This window comes from Muntiacus reevesi, chromosome 21, assembly GCF_963930625.1.
Source record: "Muntiacus reevesi chromosome 21, mMunRee1.1, whole genome shotgun sequence".
NCBI lineage: Eukaryota > Metazoa > Chordata > Mammalia > Artiodactyla > Cervidae > Muntiacus > Muntiacus reevesi.
The window spans coordinates 4278980-4296896 of record NC_089269.1 but is presented as its reverse complement, the minus strand read 5'-3'; the positions used below and the strand labels follow the sequence as shown (position 1 = coordinate 4296896).

The window sequence follows — 17917 nt, the reverse complement described above, 5'->3', positions numbered from 1 at the left end:
AAAATAAAGGAGAAAAGAAGATATTGATACCGAAGGCTGAAAACCTCCACTTTGTGATGGATTAAGTGTAACCTCACACATCACAGCTCTCTGTACGTTCACTTTAGTGATCACACGCGTTGGTTGCAAACCCCTAGGATGTGACCAGGTGCAGTTACACTTTGTAGCTTTGAGGAGGAATTGAGACTGAGAAAGGTTGTACAGCTTGCGTAATGTCCCCCACCGACTCACAGCAGAGGTGGGTTTGAACCAGGTGATCCGACTCTGTGTCCGGGACTGTTTCTCCTACATGCCCCTGCGGAGAACTGAGAAGTTCATCATCATGCGCTGCCGTGCTCCCTTGCCATTCCTCATCTTGGTTCATTTATCCCACAGCTGATGGCATCGCTCTGTAAGATTTGCCTGTATTCGCCTGTGCAAAAGCATGTTTTAATTTTTTAACTTACCAAATCAGGCAGTGAGCAGAATCTAGTTATTGACCCTGGTATTGACTCACATTTGTAATGTGCATCTGATACCTGCTTTGAAATAGATACACATGACAAATAACATGACAGATAACTCCCTTTCTCCTCCAAGATCAGGCGGAGATCTGAATTTGGATACTGGGAAGAGAAAAGAATAGTGAGAGTTGAAAGACACAAAATTTGTTGCCTCTGAACCCTCATCCCACAAATGAACGTTCTAGTAGATAAATTCGTGTCCTAGCTCTAAAGCCCTGTATGGAGGTTGTCATTCTTCTACAAGGAAAGGCACAGAAGTGGTTATTTTTTTTTTTTATTATTCAGTATCTTAATAGAGGAGTAAGGTGAAGGCTATTAGAACTTGCCAATCTATGTGTTAATTAAAATACATTGTCTGTTCTTTATTTATAGTATAAAGATGCGTTTATGAAAGCAAATCCTGGCTACAAGTGGTGTCCTACCACAAACAAGCCTGTGAACTCCCCAGCACCTACCGCTGTCAATCCGCGGAAGAAACTCTGGGCCTTCCCATCTGACTCTTCAAGAGACCTGCCAAGCCCCAAGAAAACAAAGGCTGAAGAAACGCCTCAGCTCAACTTTGGAATGGCCGGTGAGTTTAAACACCAATTTTCCCTGTTCTTTAAGACTAGGGCAGTTCATGTAGGCAGTATTTCTAACAGGTGATAGAGAGGGAGAGAAAAGTAAAATTTATGACCGGTAGGAAGTAATGGCAAAAATGTACCGTAGGTTAAAGCTTTGGAGTATGACATGCTTTAGAATGTATATATGTATAAAATTAAAGAAAGGAGGGTTAGACCAAGTGGTGGAGCCGTTGTAAACATCTGCGGATTCCTGGCAGTGATATGGAAAAGCCGACAATGTGGAGACGTCAGGAGCGCAGGGATTTTGTAATGTAACAAACCAGCGGACACACTCGTGCCCACTATTAACTTGTTCCCCGTAAGCACCTTCTCTGGAGAAGGGAATGGCAGCCCACTGCAGTCTTCTTGCCTGGAGAATCCCATGGACAGGGGAACCTGGCGGGCTGCGGTTCATGGGGTCGCAAAGAGCCGGGCACGCTGAGCCTCTGACGCACGCTGTGAGCACCTTAGCTGAGTTGCATACTTAAGAAGCCACAGTTAGGCAGGTCGTTTGAGGATATGCACCTTCGAGGGCAGGAGGATGAACAGCTCCATCACAAACCTGGGATGGATCTGACAGCTGTTTGTTTAGCGGGAATTGCCATCCCGTTCCTTTTACGGGCCCGGCAAATTGAACATTCCAGATGGTCCCATTTGTTCTGAGCCCTTAATATTTTCTGGGTGGTCAGGAATGTTACAGCATTTATTACCATGAAATAGAGTATTTGTATTCACCCTGCAAATGGTTCTGTCTTCCTAGCTATTATAATACCATAATCAAGAGAAGTTTCCAGGATGAGTTAGGGAGGCTGGGCAGGATGGAAGTGTTGAAACTGGTCTGGAGCTAGAGGGTTCCCGTGTCATTCGTACAAATAGATTTTCTTCAAAATGGGAGCTCTGAACAGTTGGCAAAATAGAAAGCTTGGAAATGGAAGTTGAGCAGCACTGTGATGACACTTCATGTTTTAATCGCCAGCAGGCCTAATGAGATTTAACAGTTTGTGTGTGACTTGTGGGGTGTCACTTGTAGATCTAAGAAATGGAGTCTGAAGCGATGGCCATTCTGGGGGAACAGTCTTCAGGTGATTGTTATGTAAATATCTGTGGTGTAATTCTAGGTGAGCTCACAAAGTGATGCTTTGCATATCTCAGAGGAATCAGAATAGAGATCTGTCCTTGTTTCAGCTGTTACTTTGTACAATTTAAGCTTCAACCTGCTTGCTGCTTCTAGGATCCCCAGATTGTGTCAGTAAGAGTTTTTAGAAAATACTTTATCATCAGGACCAAATCAGAGTATATCTTGACTGGTTTCTAAATGAATTCCTTCGATTAGCATGTATCTTCCATTGCTTTTTCTACCACTTCTAAGTCTGGATCAGCCCTTCTGATTTTTTGTTTTGTTTTGTTTTTTTGTTTGTTTGTTTGTTTTTTGCATACAGTGGCTATTCACAAACCAGAAATAATACAGAAAGCTATGAAAGATGTCTGTCTATAGCATTATTTCTGTTAATTTATTAGTCTACTTGTTATACCCACAAATTCAAATTGGGACCTAGGTTTCAACCAACATATTTACAGGTCGGCTTTTAAAAACAGCATTCTTCTAAAAAAATGTAGAAAAGAAGGAAAAGAACTTTCTCACATTTATCTCATTATATAAGGGCCTGTGATGGATGTTCGAAATCCATGTTCACAGCCCTTGTTAAGCTACTGTATAGCTGATAACATTGGTCTGATGTTCCTTTTTAGCACAACGATAGCAAACTAATTTACCGTTAATTAAAACATGGTTCTTAGCTGTTTAAATCTAGAGGAAGAAGCTGTAGGGCTTTTAGAGGCCAGTTTAAGCTTACATGGAATTTCATTTTATTTTGTTTTCCCTGTAGTCCTTGTCACGTGACATTTTGCATTTTTTAATAACCCCAAAGCAGTCCAGTGTGTGATATCCAAGAAGGAAAAGAATTTAAGTTCGTGCAGGTCCTCTGAGTGAAGGGAATGCATGCTATTTATATAAATATAGTTTTGATAATATCCAAATAACATTATATAAGTGTAATGTTATATGTATATAACATATACATATATGTTATAAGTATATGTTAATATAATGAACATAAAGGATGATGGTAATTTCTTGTCTGTGTTTTACTGTCTGTACAGCAAAGTCATATTCGTCTACAACGTAAATAGATTATCACGGATATATGTTCATATTTTACTCAGTAATTTGAACTAACACATTTTTATCTTTACTAGAAAGCAATTATTCAATCCTTCTTATCTCTAGAATGACAGTTCCAAAAGTATTTGGCTGCCCCGAGAACTAAAGTTCACTTTTACTTTCCACCCAGTTCATTTCTCCTCATTTTTATTTGCCAATAGATTTAAGTGTCAGTTTTAGCAGCCACAATAGTTCATAAGCTTAACATTTAATTAAGGATTGAATCCGAACAACAGAGAGCCTTGTTTTAGCAAATCAGTCTGTGTTCCTACATGTCTTCCTACTAGGCTGTCTTCCAACATGGAGCTGTTTTGTGACCTCCCGATCATTTGGTGACATATTTTAACTCTACTAAGCTCTTTCTTTTTTTAAAAAAGCTCCTGCAGATTCTTTTCTTTTTTTAAAGTTGGACCATTTGTAAGCTGTGGTCAGAGTTGCTTCATGAGTTCTTGAAACAGATTTGTATTCAAAGATGGATTTAAGGACATATCTTTAAACAAAATCAAAAAAGAAAGAGAAAAGAAGCACCTGAATGTCTTCAGGCTACACTATGCCTGATCCTCATTTTTAATTGTAGAGAGATTGCTAAAATAAAAAATGTGTTTATTGAGGACCAGTAAGCACTAGGTTAAGCATTGACTTAGACATTTTCACATATGTTATTTTATTGAAGTTCTGAAATGTAATTCATTTAAGACAACCTTAAAGGATATAGGTTTCTTATCGTCTGTATTTTCTTTGTTTAGATATAATCCTGGGTCATAGATGTACCAGTTTCTCTTTCTACTTCTGTTGATTATTGAAGAAATGAAAACAAACACCTTCAGTAGTATAAAAAGGGTTCATTTTGAATGCTAAAAGATATTTCAAGGAAGGGCCTGACTATACCCCTAAGATTTAAGATGTCAGAAATACTTCACTGTTGAACTTAGATTGGTTTTAAAAAGTTTTAAAGAAAGAATGTTTGAACAAAGCCCACTAAATTTTTGGTGGCCCATTTGTAAAATGTCTTTCTGTTCTCAAGTTCCTCCAATGACCTGGTTCTTTTTATCAGCCCTGATTTCATGTGGGAGAAATAGCAATTTGAGAATAACAATCTCAAATTTCTTAGAAAACAAACATAAGCACTCTTTTGTTTTTTTCATCCAAACTTCCCATGCAGTAAGGAAAGAAGCGTTGCATTAGGAGATAATTCATGTTATAAACAGATGTGGTACTGAATAAAGTATTTCATTGGAATGGTGGACAACAGTGGTATTTTTAAAGCTCACAGAAGTATGAATACTAAGCATACATATACCAGGTTACTACTTCATAAAGTTCAAAAGTTTTCTATAACAAGTTATGTGTGGTTCTGTTGGATTTCTGATTGTTAGCCTTTGTGAGTATTTTGGATTATATGTTCTCCATGGTTGTGGATTGATAATTCACTTACTTTTGGCTTACTTAGATCCTACTCAAATGGGAGGCCTGAGCATGCTGCTTTTAGCTGGAGAACATGCTCTTGGGACACCAGAGGTAAGCATCCCTGTATCCCTACCCCTCTCTGCTCCACTCCTGCCAGAAGCTGAGAACACAGACGCTTGTGTTCTGTTCACAGTGCTTATTCTGCAGCTTCACTGTTAACAGCTCATGAACAGATTATGCTTTTAGTTTTCATTAAGGTTTCTGTGTGCGTGATATTATGCCTTGAGAGTAACAGACTGGGTTACATGCACCCAAAAGGACACAGAGATTGGGTGCAGATTTTGAGAGTCTCTGAGCAGGAGAGTAATTAGCATTTGCCACGGCTTTGTAATGGAGGCCAGAGGGTGGATCTTGAGTTATTCATTCTGTTCATAACAGTGTCTGCTTTTGTAATGTTCCCATTTAGACTTGTTAGTGAGAAGGTGAGAGTTAAAAAAAAAAGCATCAGACTGTTGGTCTCTCTGGTACCTGAATAAATCCAAACTCCTGCTTTTGAAAATCAGAAAGCATGGCATTTTAGGATTGCTTATTCTTTAAAATAGAAAATGAAAAAGGACCCAGACCCTAATGACCTTGGTCTTGTTTTATTCCCTTGTGTAGTTATTGGGCTGTGTTTGCTAAATAACTCTCAGATATAGTCTTGACAGGCAGGTAGTTGTCAGTAGCCATGCATAGTTTGCATTTGTCGAATTTCTCTATTTTCCAAACCCATTTAGCAGAAGCCAGATGCATTGACTTGCTGCTGGTCACATTAGTTTATACACTTAAGTCCTTGAGATGGAAATTTTTCAATCCCCAACCAGCATTACCACTTAGGACTAAAGAGCAATTTTATTGCATATACATATATACATATGTATGTATGTACATACATATATATATATATATATGGGCCTCCCTGGTGGCTCAGATGGTAAAGAATCTGCCTGCAATGCTTGGGTTTGACCCCTGGATCAGGAAGATCCCTGGAGAAGGGAATGGCAACCCTCTCCAGTATTCTTGCCTGGAGAATTCCCGCCTACAGTCCATGGGATCGCAAAGAGTCAGACACGACTGAGCAACTAACACACACATACACATATATATATATTTCTTCCTTCCTTTGTTTCTTAAGTTGTGTGCGTGTCTTATGAATTACAGTTACAGCATATCCAGATAGTTGTTTTAGAAGATACCGGATATTTACATCACAAAACTCTTATTATTTATGATTTATGTTTGGGATCCATAGTAGTTGACCAGATATTCAGTTTGATTTAACTTTTTAATTCTTTTTAATTTAGTATCACAATAAATGTGTAAATTTGGTGGACCAGTACTTATTTACATTGTACTTACCTTTAGCTGAAAAAGGAAACTTGTCACTTTGTATTTTTGCATACTCATCATTCAGCATGTTTGTATTTCCTCACATGACAGCCTTCTCTGGCATCATTTGACTCTATGACACATTAAAAGCAATCAGATTAACTCTGACTAAAGCGTACAGTATCCCAAGCATGTTCCCAAAGGTGAATGTTGGAATAATAATGTGCATTTTGACCTTTCAGCACTGTCCGACTCATGATTTCCAAGAATGCACTGTATTGTGAAAGTCAGTATCATCTTTTCTCATACATTAGATAATAATGAAATTTTCTTCCAAACATCTATTAGTATTCCTTCTAATTTTCAGGAAAAAAATGTAAACAAATAAACATGTATAGAACTTATAGATGGATGAAAATGCTAGTCAGAGAAAGGAATACTTTTTTTTTTCTTTGAATTAAAATTTGTCTTTTGGGCTTTTTTTAGTGAATAGCTCTTCTCCCCACTTATAAGGACAGCAGTTTGACACAAACAGTTTAAATCTTGCAGTGGTCAACCTCCCATTTCTGATGAAGGGGAACCATTTTGAAAATTCTCAAAGTAAAGAAACAGAGAAAGTTAAATGGCAGAAAGAAGTGAACCATACAGGAGAAGGAATTTCTTGCTAAGGAAGTTGCCAGCACTTAGGTCTTTAAGAACTACTTCTAAGAATACAACTCTTTCTTCACAATTCCTCCTTCTCGTCTCAGATATGTTTAGGCATTATTGAAAATAGTCTTGAGCTATTGAAACAATAAAGGGACCAAGTTAGTATAACATAATGCTGTCTCTAAATATAATTAGTTTGAGAGTTTATTTCATAGCTGTCAGTAGATTTCATTTAATACCTAATTTCTATGCGAAGTCATATTCCAAATATGTAGACATTGTCATAGAACTTTAGGGGCTTATGTACATTGGCAGATGACAAATACAATGAATACATACTTACATTTTTTAAAGAAAATTATAAAGATAATGAGATAAGGAGAAAAGTACAGAAATTTGATACTTCTTAGATTTGGAACAATTACCATGAAGTATGTTTAAACTATTGGGTAGGACCAGTCAAATAAAGTGACATTTTACAAAAATTCTTCCACAGAGGAGGTCTAATTGTAATGACTTTTTAAAATGCCATGAGAAAATTCTTATTCTGAAATGGTTTATTGAAAAGGAGATTTTCCTTTATTCGGTAGCCTGAAACCTAATCACATAGAAAAAGTCCTCAAAAGCCTATTTTTTTAATATGAAAAATTTAATATGGGTAATAGTTGTATTTTTAAAAACAATTCTGTCAACAGAAGGTAGAGAGGCTTACGTTACAGGAACAATAAAATTCTGGGTTAAAGTTTCTTCGGTTTATACATTTTGTAGATCTACATATGATGTGCTCTTAGGGTTTTTAGAGAGAAATTATAGGTTCTTGAGATAGCAGTGAGCAAATAATAACAAGCAGGATGTCTATGAGTTTTTGCTTTCTCCTTAGTCTTCTGATTAACTCTAAATCTGCCACAGTATTTTTGGCATTATTAGGGCAGCATTTTTATATGCTACTATTTGTGTCTCTGAGGAATAAAATGGGGTAAGAATTGCATTTACGGTTTGTTTGACTCTTTTTCACATAAATGGTTAGTCCCGTATTTTCTTTATACCCAGAATACACTGAAATGTATTACATATTTGAGATAAAATTTAAAAAGCAGTGTTTGTTGTTAGGGAGGACATGAATTAAAGGAGCAGAATAAATGTACAGGCACACCTCATCTTACTGTGCTTTGCAGATACTGCAGTTCTTACAAATTGAGGGCTTTTGGCCACCGTGCGTCTAGCAGGTCAGTTGGCACCATTTTCCCCACCATATTTACTCACTTTGTATCCCTCTGTCACATTCTGTCAATTCTTGCAGAATTTCAAAGTTTTCATTATTATTATATTTGTTAGTGGCAGTCTATGATCAGTGACCTGTAATGTAACTATTGTGATATGAGCTGGGGGCTGGGGGGTGCTACAGATCATAATCCATATAAAACAGGGAACTTAATTGATAAATGTTATGTGTATTCTGCCTGCTCCACCCAGATGACAGCATGTCTGTTTATAACATAGTTAACTGAATATTTCAAACCCAGCGTTGAGGCCTACCACTCAGAAAGGAAGATCCCATGTATAATACTACTGCTCACGGACGATGCACCTGGCCATCCAAGAGCTCTGACACAGGTGCCCAGCAAGACTGACGTTTTCATGCTATCCCACAATCTGTTCTGCAGCCCATGGATCAAGGGGTCATTTTGACTTTTAAGCCTTCTTATTTAAGAAATGCATTTTGTAAGGCTGTAGCTGCCATAGATGGCGATTCCTCTGATGGATCTGGGCAAAGTCATTTAGTTGAAAAACTTCTGGAAAGGATTCACCATTCTCGATGCCACTAAGAATGTTTGCATTTCATGGAAAGAAATCAAAATATCAACATTAAGAAAGTTCCCTGGCAGTTCAGTGGTTGGGACTTGAGGCTATCCTGCAAGCCATGTGGCATGACCAGAAAGAAAAAAATAATAATCAGAATTAATAGGAGATGGGGAAAAGTTGATTCTAGCCCTCCTGGATGACATTGAGGGGTTCCAGACTTCAGTGGAGGACGTAACTGCAAATGTGCTGGAAATAGCAAGAGAACTAGAATTAGGAGGTAAAGATATAACTGAATACAGTTTCAATCTCATGATAAAACTTAAATGGATGAGGAGTGGCTTCTAATGGAGCAAAGGAAGTGGCTTCTTAAGGTGGGATCTCCTCTTGGTGAAAATGCTATGCAGATTGTTGAAATGACAAGGAAGGATTTACAACGTGACATAAATTTAGTTGATGAAGCAGTGGCAGGGTTTGAAAGGATTGACTGCAGTTTTGAAAGAACTTCTACTTTGGGTAAAATGCTAAGAAAGAACATCGCAGGCTCCAGAGAAGTCATTCGTGAAAGGCAGAGTCCATCAATATGACAAACTTCATTGCCATCTTATGTTAAGAAATTGCCACAGCGACTCGGACCTTCAACCGCCACACTAATCAGTCAGCCATCAATGTCGAGGCAAGACCCTCCATCAGAAAAAAGATTACGACCCACGGAAGTCTCGTGATCGTTAGCATTTTTGAGCAATAAGGCATTGAAGTTAAGGTGTGTATATTTTTTAGGCATAAAGTTGTTGTACACTCGCATGAGTGTGTGCACTAAGTCACGTCAGTCGTGTCCAACTCTGTGCAACCCCATGAACTGTAGCCCCAGGCTCCTCTGTCCATGGGCTTCTCCGGGCAAGAATGCCGGCGTGGGGCGTCACACTCTCCTCTCGGGGATCTTCCTGACCAGGGATTGAGCCCGTGACTTTTACCTCTCCTGCACTGGCAGGGGGGTTCTTTACTACGAACGCCACCTGGGAAACCCTGGTACACTTAGCAGACTGTTTATAGTATAAACATAACTTTTATGTACTCTGGAAAACCAAAACTATGTGTGATCAGCTTTATTGCAGTATTCGCTTTTGATGGTAGTGGTCTGCACTGTACCCATGATACCTCTTAAGGTGTGTCTGTATTGAGTGACCACCCCCCGCCCCATCACTCACACGCACACACACACACTCACAAAATGACCACCCCCCGCCCCATCACTCACACACACACACACACACACACACACACACACACACTCACAAAATGGCATGTCAAGCTTGTCTCTACTGAGACCCAGTGAAATGTAAGCATTGAAGTCTTGTTAGGAAATAACCCCATAATGGTGAAGGAAATGGAGTGTTTCCAGAGAATATGAGATTTTAGTAAACTTACATAAATCAAAAAGCAAATGAAGCTTTTTAATTGAGAAAATATGATATAAGCATAAAATATACTAACCAGGGAACTTCAGAGAGCTGGTCTGTTGAACAGTGTCCAGCAGCTTAAGTGAATATATCTTCTCTTTTTTACTTTTAAGGAACAAGAAAGAAAAAGTAGAAGAATTAAAAGTAATATTATTAAAAATTTAAGCAAAGTAATAATGTTCACAAACTCTGGGAAGAGCTAAGGAGAAGGAAGTTATTACATTGAGTTAAGCCTTTATGTTTCATATCAGTGAGTTATATTCTGAAGATGGAAATGCAATAAATAAAGTATAAGTATTATGATCTAGAATTTCTGGAAGTAATCTCCAGGACTGAAAATCTGTAGTGTTATATTTTTAACTTTAAAAAATAAAACATAAAAATGTAAAGCTATATTAAAATTTAAAAATAAAGGCAGGGAGAAATACATTTCAGAGATGAAAGGTGAGATTATTCAACACATAATGTATAGAACAGCTTGGAATAATATTGGAAAGGTCAGTATTAGACCTAGGTGAGCACAGAAGTCATCTTGCCTGAAACGGAAGACATGATTTGAGGAATAATAGAAAATAAGAAAAATTAGGCAGAGTAATCATAACTGATAAAAAAGTTTGATGGTATCAGTATCTATTTAGTTGAATAAATGAAGACAAACCTTCAGATATTTGGAAAGTGTATTAGACCTGAATTTGTGAGTTTCGGATGCCTAATTCTTTTGTTGGCATGAAGAAATATGACAGTAAAGTTAAGTCACATTTTTATTTTTCTTCCATCCTATAAAATGGAGCTAGTAATACTGCTTGCCTCTAACTCCCAAGACGTCTATGGAGATTAATTAAGAAACAGCTGTAAGACGTTTTTATCTCTCATGAAAAGCATTCTAGGGTTGGTACCTAGTATTATTGCCATAATTTATTCTAGGCATCTTGTACTTGAAATGTCAGGCTGTTACTCCCACAGGCTACACTATGCTTTACCAGCAGCATACTCACATTGAGCGAATAACCTGCTCGAGACTGTGTGGCTGTGAAGTCACCGCACTAGGATTTGAGCCCAGAGGCACTAACTCCAGTCTCCCAGTAGCCCACTCGTGATTCGGTCCCTGCCCACCTCGCCTCAGCCCTGGGCTCTTCTCTAGCGGTATTCTGAGCCGCCCGTACGCGCAGGTGTTTCGTGAGTACGTTCTGGGGACCACGCCCTATACTGAGCACTTAACACTGGTTATCTCATTTCATCTTCCCATGAGCCTTAAGAGGTTGGTTTATTATTTCCCATTTCATAAATGAGGAAACTAGGCTAGAGAGGTTAAATAACTCTCTAACGTCATAGAGCAAGAAAGTCATACTAGGCTTTAAACCTGTATATGTTCCATTAAGTAATGAGATGGGTGAAATGAGATAAGAAAAGGTGGTAATACCAGTATTTGTTAAATTAATGAATATGCCCATATTTAAAACACTGTGAGTTTTAAATTTAAAGCAAATACAGATTTTGGTAAAATGGAAAGTTTTCCCCTTTCTTATAATTTCTCATATCAGTGAAGTGGGACAGTTATTTTTTGGTAACATTGAGCTACTGTGACTTCTGCCTCTCTTAGGCTGCTATATTTGAGCACTCCAGGATGCTAAAATCCACTCAATTCCAACCCCAACCCCAATTCTTGCCCCTTCACAACTTTTGTCCCCCACCAAAGCTTTTGATATATGGGCTTCCCTGGTGGTTCAGACAGTAAAAGCATCTGCCTACAATGAGGGAGACCCAGGTTCAATCCCTGGGTTGGGAAGATCCCTTGGAGAAGGAAATGGCACCCCACTCCAGCACTCTTGCCTGGAAAATCCCATGGATGGAGGAGCCTGGTAGGCTACAGTCCGTAGGGTCGCCAAGAGTTGGACACGACTGAGCGGCTTCACTTTCACTTTTCAAAGCTTTTAATTCCCTTCTCACAGTTTTATAGCTTTTAAACATAGTGAGGAAATACTACATATTTAAATTCACATTAAATGGGCTCTTTGAACTTCCTCAGTTCTGGGTGGAGACCCTTCCTTCTTATAAGATGCCCCTGCTCACTGCCCGTCCAACCCAGCATCTTCCATCTCTCACAGCGGGGCTCACAGCAGAGAATCGAGTCCTTCTGCCCAAGCTGATTGGCAGGCATCTGTCCTCAGTGCGTCCCCAGGCCGCATTGCTCGAGATGCTGACGGGCTCGGAGGAGCCCCTCCGGTTCCCAGAGGTGGTGGAGAGGGGGAATGGGAAAGGTGGGCAGCAAGCAAGTGGGGCCAGAGGAGAAAGAAGAAGAGGATGAGCGAGAAGGGTGGGACCGCGCTGCTGTCGGCAGTGGGTTTATATCCACGACCGCCTCCTGTCCTCCCTGTGACCTGTGGGGAAGTCAGCAGCGTTGTGACCTGTGTTATCGAGTGAGGAAACGGAGGCGGGAAGATGCTCCAGTTTGTCTCCGCGTCTGTAGCGCGTTATGAAAGTGGCCTGGAGTCTGACTTCAGCTCTGCCACACGGCTTAGGATGACAGGAGCCTTGACGCTGCTGGCCCAGGTGCCCTAAGAAAAGCCAGGGACTTATCCCTCCTCTCAGCCCAGGATGACTTAACTTGATTTGCACTCGTTTCAAGGAATTCTCGAGTCTCTGCGGTACCGTTTGGGGTGACCCCCAGGGTGGCCCGGTTCTCTTCCAGCTGCACCCCAGCCCCGGCGTCTGTCGGTCAAGCGCACGTCTTTAGTCCTCAGCTGCTCCTTAACCTCATTCAGGTTTAATTAGGAGTGGCTCCATTTTAGTCCTGAAGTAGATTTTGAAGGACTTACTTGGATAGAATGTACTTACATTGAGTTCACCTGTGTTTAAAAGTGCAAGTCCATTTAACATTCTCATAGTAAGTGCAGATTAAGTGATCAGATGCTGGTGTAGAAGGATCCTTGGTAAAATCTGCCGGCTGTGGGGAAGCCTGGGCCAGGTAGAAGGGGGATGAGAGTCAGTGCGTGGGCCCCAGGGTCACCCGGATCTTTGACCTTGAACTCTGAAAAGGACTCCTCTGCTCACAACCCCCCCCAGCCTTGATGCCCTCCGGGCAGTTACTGGTTGAATCGGGGCCCGCCTCTTAGCTGGTTTATCTCCTTCCCCTTCTCATCAGCCTCCTGCCTCCAGTCCCTCGCCAGCCCAGAGTCATCCTGCACTCCACGGAAAGCCCTCTCTGACTCCACATCTCTGGTCCTGCCGCTCCTCTGACTGTAAACCTTGGCTGCCTCCCGTTGCCTTCAGCCTAATCACCAGACTTACTAAAGTAGCGTTGGGGGTCCTCTCAGCTCGGTCCGTCTCCCACCGCGTCCCAGACCTCTCGGGCTTCGGCCACGCTGGAAAAGTCGCTGACGCTCACAGATCAGGGCAGGTCCCCGCTGCTTTGCCCCCTGCTGTTAGCACCGCATTTCCACAAGTCTGGTGGTCCTCCTAGGGGTGTCTCCCAGGCTAGGGACCTTACTTCTTCCATCCACCCCCAGGAAGAATGAAGGCTGCCGCTCCGTCCTCCCATGGACCTGATGACATTCCACCAAGAGGCACCGCTGTTCTTAATGTGCAGCTGTCTCCTGCTCTTGAACCACGAGCGCCTTCAGGGCCAGGCTCCTCCCCTTAGGGTTATTTTATTCCCTGACACATAAGGCACACAGGTGGATGCAGACTTCTTAAAAGAGAGCAGCAGTCTTTGTTCTGACACATACTAGGTGTTTATTGAGCATTTGTTGAAGGAACGGGTCGTCAATAGATGTGTGGATTAGCAAGGGCAGGGATGCGGAGCTCAGATACGACCCGTGCACTTCGTGGCTCTGGCTGACCGTGTGTTCATCACAGTCCCGCGCTGTGACTGGGGTTTTCCGCCCTGAGAAGTAGGAATGGGCTTAATAAAACCTAGCTTTCCAGACCACTTACAGTGCATCTAGCTGGCTTGATTTTGTTTCATATAAAGGGACTGGGTCATGTTTCCATGTCTCTCATTATCACGATGTACGTTTTGCCTATGGGGAAAATACTACCTCGTCCTAATGCTTAACTATACTAATCATTCCCCTTCCTTGGTTATTGAAAATTATAGCTAATTTAAAGGGAAGATTGGACTTAAGGGACGTTGAACATGTATGTGGCTACCAAAACTGCAGCTAAAAGCCCTTTGGCAGTTTTCTTTATTGGGCATATAGCGACACCCAGTGGCTTTATGGATTATTTCAGGAACTATTTCTAGAAACAGCTACTTGGATTTTTTTCCTGCCTTTACTGAATGTATCCTCATTTGGCATTTTTCTTCCTTCTTAATTAATGGACAAGTACCTTTAATCTCTATATTTTGTTATATTTAGCCATATCCCACTGAATAAGTAATTTAGAATGCTGTGAATACAAACAGCAAAGTGATACCCCAAGGTCTAGGACCCTCTAATAACATTTCTTAAATAGGAGCCTCTTGTGGGAAATAACCTCTTCCTGCCACGTGGGTATGATGCCAGATTTCTCTATCAAACACTCACATGTATGCACAAATACATACATGCACTGGATGCCTCATTTATCAGACGTGCAAGAATGAATTCTGCCTCAGTACATTTTCCATGTCATTGAGCTGTTTTTACATTTTGAGTTTTTAGGTGGAAGTAGGTCTAGCATGTATCACACACGTTTATTTCTGCCTTTTTAAAATAAAGAATACATTTTATAATTATCCTTTTCTTGATAACTTAGAATCATAAATATTAATTTACTACACTCAGGAGAAACTTTAGAACCACTTGATCTACTTTGATTTATTTTTTTAATTTTTGTGATAGCCCACTTTTCTAAGTAACTGAAAATTTTTAAAATTATAGTACAATTTTGAAAGGTTACTTTGCATTTACAGTTATTTGAAAATATTGGCTATATTCCCTATATTATACAGTACACCTTTAAGTCTATCATAAATCCAATATTTTGGTTAAGTAAACTACAAAGCTTTATAAAATATTTGCATTATAAGTCAACTATACGGCAATAAAGTTTAAAACATAGGGTTCCTTATAAACCAGAACAGTATTGATATATTTCATTGTTCAGAAACTGTATGGAGTTTTATTTAAGTATTCCTTCCAAGAGAGGAATTTTTGTGGCTAGTCATTTCAGGATTTGCTGGCCTTTTTTAAAGTACATTTTGTGTCTCCTTGGATCAAATACTTAGAAAACAAATAAAAACTACTGGACTTTTGGGCACCCTGCTTGTCAAACAGTTAAATGACAGCAAGGGAATCAGGCTGTGGCAGCCAAACCACAGGTGGCAAGTTAATTACAGCTTCTGCGCCTTTTCTGTGGAGCTTATCATGGGAAGAACGTGGCCATTACTCTTTCAAACCCAAAGGTGACAATTAAAATTTTAATACTTGCTTCTGCCCAGTGGTCTGTGACGTTGCTAGAACATCTTCAGTGAAGACTGGTTTTTGGAATATAACCTGGGTCACTGCCAGCTCTGCCCATAGATTCAGCCATCTAATTATAATCACATGCAGTTATTAAAATCACATAGGGAAAGGTTTAGTAACACAAGAAAATCAATGTACTGTTAAAAGCAAACGTTTTGTAACTAGTACAACATCCCATTTCTGTTGAAAACTATCTCTACACATAACTTCAAGAATATACGTGGAATTCTAACAGTGCTTATCTTTGGGAGATAACATTGTAGATGAGTTTTCTTCTGTATTTTTTTTCTCCAGATTCTTGGATAATTTTATTTTCAGAAACAGGTTTCTAAAAAGTATTTTTAACTTTCATCTTTCCCCTAGAGTAAAAGATAACTTGTTCCCTAAGATTCTCTAAATTCTCTAACTTTGCCATTCAGCAAAGAAAAGGCAAGGGGACACACTGATTTGGTATTTAAAAGACATGTTATCAACTTTAGTTTCATTAATTCCACAAGTACCTGAGTATCTACATTGTGTCCAGGCAATGGTGAGGATTCTGCGTTAAACCAAATCCCTGGGAGAAGATGACGCCTAAACGCATTCTCACGTCTTGCGGCGGTCAGTGATCGTTGGTTGTTGGGGAGTAAGAGGTTTCATGTACCTCTCTCGTCCTATGTCCTTTATCTGTCAAAGGGGGTAGATCAGAGGGATACTGAAACTCTTCCCTCCTAACATGCTATGACTCCTGTGACTTATGAATTACAGGCTACCAAGGTGATTATTTCATCCATATGTAGTCAATTTTAACATTGAGTAAAAAAGGAAACATGTATCCTGAGAATAGTACCTGATTAACAGCAAGAATTTTTAAAAAAAAAAGTCAGTAGTGTTTCTGTAACTATTGTTAATAGTGAAAAATCACAAGTAAAGATTTTAGAGTGTTAAATGTTTACCCAATATAGTAAATAATATACAAGAATATATTATAAAAGAAATTTTTTTAGGAAAATAATACTAACTTTTCCAAGATTGAGACTTGTATATAAATTCAGGAAAACCCTGGAACACAAAAATTTGACCTTAGGTTTATTTTCCCAAAAGGTTTATAATGATAACTCATTTGTGTTTTCATATAGTCAAGTGATGTGAAATATTGGGGAAATGCAGAATGTGGAAAAAGTAGATATTCGTTGGGTTTGGTTGTAGAAAGCCAAGAGATCCGACGAGTATCGTTGTAGAAATTAAATTTCTCTTTGGTTAATCATCATGAAATGCACTGCCTTGTCTCTCTCCTACTGTTTATGGCATTATATTTAGCAAATGAATGAGTATATAAAACTTTATAAAACCATGTATAAGACTTTGCAGAATATAACTATCTTTTTGTCACGGTATTGCCTCAAATTTGGGAATGAAAACCATTCCTTCCTTAAATAGGAATATTTTAGGTGACCTTTGTCCTCTGTTATCCTCCAGGAGCTATTTGTGTGACGCCTCACGCCACCTTTCTTTGTTTTAGATCTCCTCTGGCACTTGCAGGCCTGATGTTTCAGAATCCTCTGAATTGCGTCAGAAGTCACCATTATTTCAGTTTGCCGAGGTAAGATACATGTTGCAATCTATAGTTAATGAGGTTGTCAAGTGAGCTTCAATTTAGGCTGATGACAGTAACTTAAAGCAATGAAGAACTCTTCATTCTTAGATCAAATAATCATAAATGGGAAAATAAACCAAAATTTGAAACTCTAGAATCTTTTTAAGGAATAAATATCGTTCTAGAAACGTATTATTAACTCATACTAAATGTTATTTCCCTTAAACCTCATCACTAATTTTTATTCAGGGCTAGGAAAGTTAAGAATATAATTGAATTATTGTTAGGACTTATTTATCAGGTGTTAATTTGACAAGTGTTGAATCAGAAGATAGAATTGACTCACGGTTATTGGCTGTGCATTCCTTTTTATTTAGCTTTAATACACTTTTCTCTTGAAATTTTAGCATGCAGTTGGCAGTTTTCAAACTCTTATGTTTTAATGTTACACCTGTTTGGCTCAGTATGTCTCTAACTTACAGATGATGTCGAAAGCACATTATCCTTGATATCAAGTCTAAAGGTTAAGACTGCTTCCCAAAAATATCTGCATTTACCCTGGAACTCAATATGGAGCCATCATTGATTAATCTTTTCTCAGTGTTAAACCACATGGTCCCGCCTTGATCACTTGAATCGTCTCTCACTAGACCTTCTCTCACACTGTCATCCCTCCTAATGTTTGCCCCTTGCGGTACAGTTTTGTCCAAGGAGAACATATTTTTAGTTTCAGACTTTTTTCTCCTCTAGTGTCCTTTCCTGGTGGTTCTCAACATTTCATTGACAGAATTACTTTTCACACTGGCGTATTAAGTCATTCCTCTTATGACATTGTTGGTAATACGCCTAAATGTCCTGCTGATATCACCAGAATGTTATAATATG

General features: G+C 39.3%; 1 protein-coding gene across 10 annotated transcripts in view; it reads left to right on the top strand.

The window, feature by feature from the left end:
• The window catches only part of BBX (BBX high mobility group box domain containing), a 281884-nt gene that overhangs the window by 206040 nt on the left and 57927 nt on the right, over nucleotides 1–17917 (top strand). For all 10 annotated transcript variants that reach the window (XM_065913527.1, XM_065913530.1, XM_065913529.1 and 7 more), the window contains 3 exons: nucleotides 876–1074; nucleotides 4777–4844; nucleotides 16958–17038. In XM_065913527.1, the coding sequence (XP_065769599.1) occupies nucleotides 876–1074; nucleotides 4777–4844; nucleotides 16958–17038 (348 nt within the window). The remainder of the gene's footprint in view (nucleotides 1–875; nucleotides 1075–4776; nucleotides 4845–16957; nucleotides 17039–17917) is intronic.